Source organism: Desmodus rotundus, chromosome 1 (genome assembly GCF_022682495.2).
Source record: "Desmodus rotundus isolate HL8 chromosome 1, HLdesRot8A.1, whole genome shotgun sequence".
In the NCBI taxonomy this organism is placed as follows: Eukaryota; Metazoa; Chordata; class Mammalia; order Chiroptera; family Phyllostomidae; genus Desmodus; species Desmodus rotundus.
In genome coordinates this window covers 62,469,998-62,481,962 of record NC_071387.1, presented here as the reverse complement: position 1 = coordinate 62,481,962, position 11,965 = coordinate 62,469,998, and the positions used below count along the sequence as shown (strand labels likewise).

General features: G+C 35.6%; 1 protein-coding gene across 1 annotated transcript in view; it reads right to left on the bottom strand.

Annotated features, from left to right (window-relative positions):
- Positions 1 to 4,003: 4,003 nt before the first annotated feature.
- Positions 4,004 to 11,965, bottom strand: part of SNAPC3 (small nuclear RNA activating complex polypeptide 3) — a 37,649-nt gene continuing 29,687 nt past the window's right edge. The window contains exons 6-9 of the mRNA XM_024558340.4: positions 9,345 to 9,427; positions 7,910 to 8,074; positions 5,473 to 5,580; positions 4,004 to 4,307 (exon numbers count right to left, since the gene is read on the bottom strand). Of these exons, the coding sequence (XP_024414108.2) occupies positions 4,160 to 4,307; positions 5,473 to 5,580; positions 7,910 to 8,074; positions 9,345 to 9,427 (504 nt within the window). The 3' untranslated portion in view covers positions 4,004 to 4,159. The remainder of the gene's footprint in view (positions 4,308 to 5,472; positions 5,581 to 7,909; positions 8,075 to 9,344; positions 9,428 to 11,965) is intronic.

Sequence of the window (11,965 nt, the reverse complement as noted above, 5' to 3'; positions counted from 1 at the left end):
TACTCTTTCCCCAGATATTGTGGGTTTTGTGCAGTTTTTACAAACCTTGGATTTACCAGACTGTCTTTTCACTGTTTGTGGTTTTTGTAGAAGTTATACATTTTTATGGTAGATAAAATGTTACTTCTATATAATTACTCCCTTCTCTCTAAACTTAACCTCAGTCTCCATTGTGCTACATTATCCTGCTGCTTTGTAACAATGTGTGGTCTGTATGCCTTTTGTATGACAACTAGATACCCAACTGACATTGAACTGACAATTCTTCTACAAGGTACAAAACTCACGTTAACTTTAGAAACTAATTTCATTCTGTGGCTGGGAATTCAGCCGTCACAGGACTTTCTTGCAGAGAGCAGAACTGGTGTACATAGGAATGAATCTGGCCCTACGGGTTCAGCCATCTAAGGTCCTTTACAGGCACTAGTAGCTGAAATTGAAAACTAAGTGATAAAAGTTTATTTTTGGGACATTTCTGAATTTTTTTAAAAAAGTCATACTCATTTAAGAAAGTCAGCAAGTAGTATTTTTTTAATTGGAAAGCAACCCATGATGTTTATGAAGTGAATAAAAGTAAATACTATATAAGGAAACTAGCCTATTTGAAAACATGGCTATATCAGAAGGGAATTTTTATTTCTGCATTGTACATGTGACAGGACTGCAAAAAGTGGAAACATTAGTTTCTCTGAGGCAGCAGGCAAAGTAAAGGAGTAGTTTGAATAGTCTGTATATTCACGTATTTGGGCTAAATCTGAGTGACCCAAGGTTAACACAAAAGATTTAAGGCTAACTGTAAGATCGTATTTCTAAGATGATCACATAATTAGGTCAGTTGGTGGTTTTTAGTAGCTAAGACTGTTTATGTTTTGAAACTATGAATACGGAAAAAGGCTTTTAACACTCAAAGTGTTTGCATGTGGCATAGATTATATGTTTTGACCTCAGATAATTTTGTTTTCATCAATAGATGGAAAGTTGAATTATTTCAATAATTGGAATTTTAATTTTGAGAGGTCTTGCAATGGAACCTAGGACTCAGTGTTATGAGGAAACTCTTCCTATTATATCTGTTGGTCCTTAGGACAACTAAAATTTGGACATTATTCTTGTTAAGCCATAAGTGTCAACATGTAAACTTGTTTTGATTAAAGAATTTTTTTAAATCAAACTATACTAGTAAATGACTTCTTTGCTATTTACAAATGTCTTGGGAATTCTGGATTGGCTTCCAAGGGAGTAATTTCTTAGTTAATCTCACCATAGAGATTGTGTTGTTTGGAGAGACTAGGAAACTAATAAGCTCAGAATGATAAAAATAAAGGAAATGTTATTTTTGGTTCACCCTCCCTTTCTTCTGTGACCCAACAACCTACACAGTTTACCAAGAATCACAAAATGTTCTGATTATGTGGCATTAAAACACAAGTTGCCTTCTCTATCTGAACCCTCATTTCGAGACATTTTTCTTTGTCAGTATTCACAAAACCTTAGAACTCTTAAAAGTCTATAAATAATCATCAAGAATGTTCAGAAGCATTGGCTGAATTTAAATTATGTATTTGGTCAAAACTCCACAACTGGGAAAGTCATTCAAGAGATAATTTAAACGAGAGAGCTAAGACCACTGCCTCGGCCCCCAAACTCACATTTTTTTAAAATATGTGTACACACCAACTATTTCATTGCTGTTTTTTAAACCACTGGATGTTTTACATTGGAAAATGTTTAAAAAGAGTAAGTGATGCATGACTCAGCAGAATCAGTTGTTGAAAGTTTTCTCAGCTCAGGAGAACCTAAATCAGAAATTTCTATGTGTAAACAGCTTGAATGGAGTACCTTACACCTTGTAATTGCTATTATGTTGTATGGTTTCAAATAGTAGGACAAGAGATTGATTGTAGTATCCCCATACACTTACCTGGTTGAAGATGCTGGGTCAAGATGAGGTGGCCTCTATAAGAGCAATGGCTTTCACAGGGCTCTGAAGGTTTCTCTAGCAACTTACTTTGTTACACTGGCCCATGATTATACCTTAAGAACCTGCTAAATAGGCAGAAATGTATTCAAATTTGTGCTGCGTGATTCTCCAGCCTTAGAGATTGATAAAGACATTGTGATGAGTTTGGGAGAAAGGTCAAATTATCCTTAAAAGGTAACAAGCCTGAAAAGGCTGTTTACAGAAATGGGCACTGCTTTTCTAGACTGTGATTTTGTGCAGGACTATATATTAAAGTCTAACCCATTTCTAAATACAGAGGATATTGATTAATTCAAGTTCACAATGTTTTCATATTTGCTTTTCTTCATTAGATAAAATATGTAACTTCAGTCACGTCGTGTTGAATGTTGAAATTTGCAGCTATAAAATCCCTGATACACGATATCTTTTATGCCTGTTTGGAAGCTGGGAGTTTCTTATGGTATGAGACCTGGGTATCTGATATACAATACACTGGCAAATTCTGGAAGTGATCTGGTTAGGTTAGCCTTTTAGATTTTACCAGGAAATAATAGATACCTGAGAGCCTTGTAACGTTGGTGAAAAGGTTCACCTTAAGAACCAGCAGGATAATATTCTAAATAAATGATAAAACAAGAATTCAGTAGTAAGTATTAACTGACCACCTTTATCCACTAAAATAAACTGATTGGCACCACACATGGATTAATGTTCTGTTATAGTTCACTTTCTAGAATTTTTGTTGAGAATATGACATGACGAAAAAGAATAAAAGTAAAAAAAGACCCCTGTATACAAAATAAAGAGCTGTAAGGAATGCACTTTAAAAATAAATTCATTTTTACCTGAGGAACTTTGAGGACTTGGGTAAATCTGGTTTCTAACAGAATTTTAAATCATTGGAAACATGAAAGTAAAAATTTAGGCAGTAAGATAAACCAACCATGTTGGGACAACTTATTTATGTTGATTCTCTGGCATATTGACTGAATCGGTGAATAAGAACACCGCTATATATACTAGAAAGAGGTTCTTAATTGAACATGTCGCATTTAAGTCCATAAAACATTTAATGTCAACATTTTAAACACATAGGCTTACAGGCTTCATCAGTAAATATCTGTTCTTACCCATCCAGGGAGTGTGGAATTCAGTTGAATTTATAAATGTAACCTAGAAGAAAGTGAAATTTTAAATGACAGTTTAATTTTCCACCAAAAAAGAGAGAAAGATTTCCAAAAACATTTCAGATAGCTACAATTTTCCCTGATGACCTAAACCTCAGAACTTATCACACTTGCCCTCTGGCCCAGAATGAGAGAAGAGAATTATAGTAAGGGGGCCAAAAGAATGAGGAGTTGAGCCAGAAAAACTCTTGTTTTCTTTCTGCATATAGAATATTGGGTACTACTGCCCAGGAATAAGTGACCCAGAGCTAATAATCTATAGGATCTTAAATTCCCATGTCCCAGTAGTCATATTCTGTAAGATTATTTTTTAGTAATAAAAATATTAAATTGATGTACATTTTAAACTCAGCATTTGTGATTCCCAAAAGTTGTCAAGAAGTAAAGCTTCAGCCCTGGCTGGTGTGGCTCAGTGGATTGAGCACCAGCCTTCGAAACAAAGGGTCACCAGTTCGATTCCCAGTCAGGGCACGTGCCTGGGTTGCGGGCCACGTCCCCAGTGGGAGGCACACAAGAGGCAACCACACATTGATGTTTCTCTCCTTTTCTCCTTCCCTCCCCCTTCTCTAAAAATAAATACATAAAATCTTAAAAAAAAAAAATGAAGCTTCAATTCAAATGCTACTTTTATAAAGCTATGCATATCTACTCAAGATCTCATATTTATTACTCATGTAGTGAGTCTCATTTTCAAAATATGTCCACCACTTGATGTATCATTAACTGAACCCAATGACTAGGCAAGCCACAGACTGGGAGAAAATCAATACATATATCTGACAAAGGATTTGTATTCAGAATATATAAGATAAACATTTGAAAATGGGCAAAAAGCACTGAATGAGAACTATACTTTGTAATAAATACTAAAGTGTATTTCTAAGCATTTAAATACAGTCAAGTTACTTTTAAAGGAAATTTGTAATTTGAACTTTGTGGGGGAAATGGGGGTAAATTTTGCTGATTGTTTCAGGTTGGTCCTGTTCCTACAAGGGCACATTTTCTGTTATTAATTAAAGGTTCCAGGATCAACATAAGGATAAGCGAGGAATTCCCCCAGTTTGTTGCCTTCTGAATCATAGTGGAGCATTCGGAAGCAAACATCACAAAAGAAACACGGGTCATCTGGTGCAAAACTGTCATTGTTCGTCACCCATCTGTAGTTAAAAACAAAAAATGCATCATCACAATTAACTTTCTCAGGTGTAAGTTATGAACTGTAATGATATATAAATATAACACTACTACCTTCTCATCCTATCTAATAATTATAATCCCTCACAGGATTTTCTGTACATGTATAGATACAGATTTATCCCTGTCAGTACTCTACAAGGCAACTAGCAGACACACTGGGGAACGCTGTTTCTCTGGGAGACTGCTTCAGGTACACAGGGGAGAACACAAGTCCACCCACTTCCCATGACATACCCATCCAAGGAACCGTCATATGGACATAATCATTTTCTAAGAGGCCATCTTAAAAAACAATAAATTAGATGCTATAGATCTGATAAAACCTTTGCTTAATTTATCTAACTGGTAAATGAGTGTTTTAAAACTCCAGCTGTTTTACTTAGAATTCAGGATAAAATGTTGAAAGAGTGCATACAAAATGGGAAATACGGGCAACATTATTCAACTGAAATTTTGGTTTTTGACCGGAGATGTTATTAGTCACAACTGAACATGCTATTTTTCAGTTTACCTGAATTTTGCACCTCATGGAATGTTACCTACCCCTGATTTCCATTTTGATCTAATAACTCTGATTTATGTTTTCCTGTTTATCATTGGAGAAGCACATTGTGGTACAGAATCCAAAACAAGATACTAAATTCTCCTCCTCTGGTTTGTTGGCTGATGCACAGTTAAAGAAACACTCAAAACATGCATAATCACAGAACAGAAATTTTATGAAACACTATTTTGACCTCTACATATGAGATGCTGTGTTACTTTCATTGAGGAGAAACTAGATGAAACTGATTTTGTAAACTGCAGAGAGGAGGCAGGAAGAACATGGTTGAGTATTGAACCATTTCAATAGTTGACCATTCAACCAATTCAGTCTGACCTTCCCCTGGACTTCTGTCCGCTACACATGATAATTTATTTCCTTATTGTTTAAAAATGTTGTTGTAACCTAAAGTAATCTGCGGCACTTCCCTAATAAAAAATCCTTTATATTATTTATACCTTAGTGTAAGTCCACAGATACAAAACAGAAAACTGAAGTACCAAAAATCAAAAATATTTGACTACTAAAAACCAATACGTCTAAAAAAAATATATATATATATATATATATATATCACTTACCTAGCTGTGTACATTTTACAGACAAAACATTTTCTAGTCCATAGCCAATGCTTCTTGATAAGAAGGGGATAAAGTTTCCTATCCAAGCAGTCGTCACAATGCACAAGCCTTTGGTTTTGAGAAAATAAGTGAAGACATTAAAGTGCAAGTTTTAGTGATTTGTAAAGAATCCAATACATCTGCACCTCAGCGCTAACAACGTATGTAGATACATTTTTCATTTTTTTTTTGCTCACAAAAGTTTTACATGTAAAATGACTTTACACCAGGTTGACCAAACAGTGTTCCATAAAATACATTCACCCACAGAGCATTTTGGATCACACAGTGCCTCCGATAAAACCTCCCAAACCCCTTCACGGTAATGTGCACTGTGACCACCTGAGCGGGAGATGCTGTATGCAGCATTTCTTGAATGTATTCCATCAGAGAATCCTTGCTTTACTCAACACTTAGTACACCTTTTTATAGAACACAGTTTGAGCAACTAACTGACCTTATTTAAGTATTTTATCTAGCTACTCTCCTGAGATTGACTGACAACACAGCTCTTAATTACTGTCCTCTGTTCAGATCCAAATCTAACTCCTGGTATAATGTAAATTGGTAGGACTTTAGTTTTAGGTATCAGAATTAAGAAATTGTGAGTGGAAATTAATCTCCACTGTGCTACTTATCAGCTGAGTGGGTACGGGTAAGTCCCTTAACTGTGCTGGACCTCAGACTCTTCACCTGAAAGAGGAAGGGACTGCTCAGGGTATTCTAGTGATCTCTGGTATCAGACAATTCTAAAATTTGATTATTACTATTATTTTTTTCAGCAAGAAAGGGCAGCAATATCACCATCAGAAGTTGACCAATGAACTATTAACAGTTTACTAATTAATAAACTGTGGAACGGCACTGAATGACTAAATCAGCCTGTAAGATAAAAACGACTTTTAGTCTAAACTATGTTCCAAGTTGCCGTGAGTTTAAGGAATGACACTGTATGTAGCAATATGCCTACACAAGAAATGTAAGGAAAGTAAAAGCAGAATTGCTTATATAAAATTGAAAGAACACGTTATGCAAGAAATAAGTGTATATAATTTTGAAAGTCATATAAATTTACGAGGTTTATGTGTTCTCCTGGCTTTTGCTGCAAAAATTCTTCTCAAGGGGCAATTGTTATATTCTTAATTGTTTATTTTTAATTTAGGTCCTCAACATTTCTTAGAACTACTATAACTTTGGTTAAATAGATACTTAATGTTTAAATTACGACAAGTTAATACTACCAACCACCTAAGGTACATAAAACACTGTGTTCTTTTTACTGTGTAACACTTTCTTTTCTAGGTCCTAATTCTCATGTTTGCATCTGCTGAGCTTTCAGTGTTCCTGTCACCAGTTCAGTTCCCACAGAATAGTAAAAATATTCTCCATCAGTATGCACCGACAGGAGGTCTAGTAGCTCTGGACACCCTTCCCGAGTCCTCCATCCAGGATTAAGCGGTTCTCCCCCTGCTAGACAGACATCGTTCTGAGATTTCCCTTTCCTGTCATTCTGAGGGCTCTGTTTACATCTTAGCTATTCTCTTTTGCATTCCATGTTTTTTCTTTTTGAAGATTCAATCATTGTGTGAGGTACCTCAGGTAGCTTCCCTCAGAATCAGTGTATGGGAGGAGAGATTTTTGAGACCATTGACTGAGATTCGAAAGATGGAAGCAAGGACGTTCTGAAGCATTAGTTCCTATTATTGGTATAATAAATATATGGGTATAACATTGCTGCACAAGAAAAATTTAAAATGGTCTCTCAGAAGGAATACAAATGGGGAAAGAGCAGGGCTCATTCCAATATATTGTCCTTCATAAATTGATTATTTCCTAAATAAGGAAATGAAAAGACTTATTCATGAGAAGAGAGAAGATACCATCTATATAAAATTATAACTAATCTTAAAACCTCATTTTAAACTATTTTAGACCTTCCCACTTTAAATCTTTATGAAATCATTAAGACTTATTTTTCAACTATTAGAATTATTTGTCAACTATTAGAATTATTTTTCTCTACCCCAGTTCCCTTTTATCTCAAATTTTGGCAAAAGGCATGAATCTGAGAAATAAACTGCAAATTTGTAACGTGCCTGTATGGTGTACAAGGTGGATGACTACTGCCTGAATAAAAGCTGTCTAATATACAAATGGCGATACTTTAAAATACTTATAGATTTTTAACCCTCTAATAAACAGTAAAACATTTACTATATATTTTCAAAAATACAAACGAGAGGATACAAAGTTGATCACTGGGTGGAAAGCACTTATTTTTGCTGTTTCCAAGCCGAGCTGCACTGACAATTATTTTTACTCCTCGTATTCAAACCAAAACCTGTGCTTTTATACTGTGAAATAGAGAAAACAGAATGTTCTGAGTACTGCCACTTACCTTATGTCAGTAATGACAATCACATGTTCACAGTCTCCCTGGTGACAGTATAAGTAAGGAAAACCCAGTTTAATGTGTAAGTCATTGAAGGTGAAGTCTTCCATTTTCGCAGCCTGAAACTTCCCATAGCCTCTGTCATGGGACTCTGACCACTCAATGATTGTGCTGGGGAGGGGTAAAGGGCAAGGACGTATCATTACTCCACAGAAAATTAAAATCGACAGAAAACGGGTTGTGACTGCAGTATTTCACAAAACCTGGCTCCCCCAGTAAACTGGACAGTTCCCATCTCAAGATGAAAACCATAGTGGTTGATACACGTTGGAATTAGGAATTCTGAATTTTTGTTCAACTGTTAGAGCAGCAGTTCTCAAAGGGTGGTTCCTAAGACCCCACAGAGGTTCGTGAGGTCAAAATTATCTTTACAGCAATCCTAAAATGTTACCACTGCCCTTTCAGCTCTTATTCCCTCATAAATGACCATTTTTCTGGAGGTTACATCACATGGGTAATCACTTGGGACTAAATGGAAAATGTTTAACAATGCCACTTTTCTCACCATTTTATTTTGTTCTAAAAGTTTTATTTTTTACAAAAATGTTACCATTGTTAATGTTTAACAGCATTATTTAAATTAGTCAATATTTAAAATATTTGAGTCTGAACTGTTAATATGATAAATATTGATAGCTATAACCCACATGAACAAAAGCTCTTTGGTGCCCTCAATTTCCAGTATAAAGAAATGCTGAGCCCAGCAAGACTGAGAACTACATTAGAATATAAATGAAAATGCCTATAATGAGAGAGAATTTACATACATACTCAAATACACATACATATTCTCTCCCTCTCTCTCTCTCTCTCTCTCCAGTTGCTAGGACACAGATGATAAAAGCTCGGTCTAACTGGCGTGATGATTAGACACAGACGTTTCACGCTCTGTACTGAGGAAACCATGTAAGTCACCTAGGGCAAACAATCGTGTGCACTGAACAAGCAGAAAAGTAGTGAAAGATTAACTTCCTGCTGTCACCTAATAAATACAAAGAACAGACATTAGTAAAGTGTTTAAGTGGGATTTAGTTCTTTTTTTCAGATGTATCTAAGGCTCAAATAAGACTTAACTATCATTTCTAAAATACTTAAAACAATTCTGGACAGTTGGCAAAGATCCTGAAATGGTTGACGTATATTTTTGGTAGGAAAATTTTCTTGGAATAAAAATTTTGATTAACTTATTAATACCTAGACCAACTTTGAAAACATTTTAAAAACTGAGAGGTAACTTTTTACCCCAAATCAAACAAAACAACCCAACACAATAATTCCTGGGCAAAGATCCTTCACAGACCAGTAAGAGGATTTGTGGAAATAATACCATTTTGAAAGCTATAAATCAGAAAGACTTTGAGATGATTTTTGGAAACTATACCTGCTCAAATCTCTGCACTCAGGGTACCTTTTATCATTGTAAAATGTTCCTTCAAAATAAAAGAAGGCTGATTTGTATAGGTCCTATAAGAAAACAAGATGTTATTGAGAGAAAGCAATTATAAAATTGTTCTAAGCAGTGATTAAAATTTTGTATGCCATAAAATCACAAAATGTTTAACAATAACTTTATAAAACTTCATAGAATAGGCTCAACTCATTCATTAATTTGTTTAATATTTCATGGAAACTCTTATGTAAAAAAATGTTAGTTACCAGGTGTCAAGGTATAAAATTTTATCCATTGTTATTTTACTCATTAGGTTTGATATAAATTTGTAGTCTCCTGAGATTCATGAAAGAAATCCAAATAGAAATGAAATATTATTTTATTATACACAGCAGTGAGTTATTTTATTTTTTAAAGATTTTTATTTATTTTTAGACAGAGGGGAAGGGAGAAAGAGAGGGAGAGAAACAGTCAATGTGTTGTTGCCTCTTGAGCGCTCCCTACTGGGGACCTGGCTCACAACCCAGGCACGGTCCTGACTGGGAATGGAACAGGTGACCCTTTGGTTTGCAGACCGGCACTCAATCCACTGAGCCACACCAGCCAGGGCATTATTTTAGATATTAGGACTAAAAACTAAACAGTCATATCTTCAGTGTTTCCCCAGTGTTAACAACAATAATCATGGAGTTATGTTTATCTGTCATTTTTAAAAATTTTCAACGTGCTTTTATAAAAACTCCCTATTTATAGTTTCAGTAACTCTTAGGCAGGCAGAATGTGAATTTCTAGTCTTATTCAAGCAATCTGGCCCAGAGTACCATAGTAGTCCTTAGGCTGAACCCTTAGGTTTCTTAACTTTCAGTGTACCAGACTTTCCATCAGAGAGGTGGCTCTTAATCCTGACCGCGTAACAGAATCACAAAAACATCAAAGACCAAGTCTCATCTCAGATGCATTAAATGAGACTCTCCAAGGACGTGGCTCGGGCAACAACCGGGGTTGTTTCAAGCTCCCCAAGAGATTAAAACGTGCAACCAGTGCTGAGAACCACTCTGTCAGACTTGTCTTTCACCATATGCTTAAAATTAACTCCCTGGAAGAGGGTTAAAAAGACCTGTTATTTTCCTTAACCTATACTTCCTCCTTGGACCTGTTTCCTCACCTGTAAAATCAGAATAACACCTGGCATGCTGTTACAGGATTGTGATGAGAACCAAAAGCAATTTAAGAGATATATAAGCTTCAGATACTAAAATAATTTTACCTTAAAATAACCTAAATTCTCTACTTCTTTAAAGCTTCTGTTTTTTTCTTAATTGTCTTCGTTCCCCTACTTGCAGATCACCTGGCATTGGTGTCAGACACCCTTATAAGGCTGGTTTTGCTGTTTTTCCTTGGGCACCTCACTAAATCTCCCTGACCCACTTTTTCTCACATTTCTGTAAAATATGAATAAAGCCATTACCTTCTTCCCAGCTGACTGCAGAGACAAAAGGCTATAATGTACTATAATGCCATGTCTAGCTGCTGTTAAAACTCAAAATCTGCCACTGAATATATTCTAAATCTTCAAAGAGGTCCACTAAGGGCCCAACATAGGGGTTCTGAAAGAAAATACTGCCTTATTTTGGAAAAACGAAGTTCAGTGTATATAAAATCCTGTTCATTACAAAGTATATCTATACAACTTCATTTTAAGTTATTTAGGAAACAATGCTTTGACATAACTGTAAATTAGAAAGGGAACTTTAAGATAACAAAAACGTTTTCCACTTAAATCCTAAGTCATCCATTAAAAACTTCTCATCTCAGTATACATGTATACAAATGGTTAAGAATAGAAGATATGAGTAATCTCAATACAAGTAGTTTTCACTTTAATGCTAACAAGTGATACTAACTAGTTTCCCTATTCTGTCAGCTACTTTAGCTGACAATGTTCCCAGATCGGGTGAGAGCAGAGGATCAACCAACCAACATGGAAAAACTAGTGTAAGAAGCTATTTCTGTTATCAATCTAATATAACCTGAGTCTACGGGTAGTATTTCCATTTTATAAACAAAGTCCCCATCAATAACTAACATGAGCATTTGGACAGTCATTAGTTATATACAGTTTTAGGCATCAGCAGGCCATTCACACTCCGCTATCACTGACATAGGCTACACTGAACTACAGAGACATTCCTAGGATCTGCTGTGAGGAAAGTGGTAATGGGATAGAGTGCTGGACAAGCTGGGGTAGGGAGATTTTTACAACTTGAATTTACGTCACCATTTTTCCTATGCCAAGGCTTTATTTATAATAAGTCTATAAAGTACTTTCTTAAGTGTGCCTCTAAGAAAAAGTCTTAAGAGATTATTGGCACCCCCCAAAAAAAACAAACAAACAAACAAAAGGACTTATTGGAGTAATGTAGAAAAGATCAATAGAATCAGACATTAAAACACGATGAACCACCCTGAATGATGTGACTCAGTTGGCTGGGCATCATTCCACACAGTGAAACGCCACTGGTTCACTACCAGGTCAGGGCACGTGTCTGTGTTGCAGGTTCAGTCCACATTTGTGTTTCACTCCCTATCATTCTCCCTCCCTTCCCCCGTCT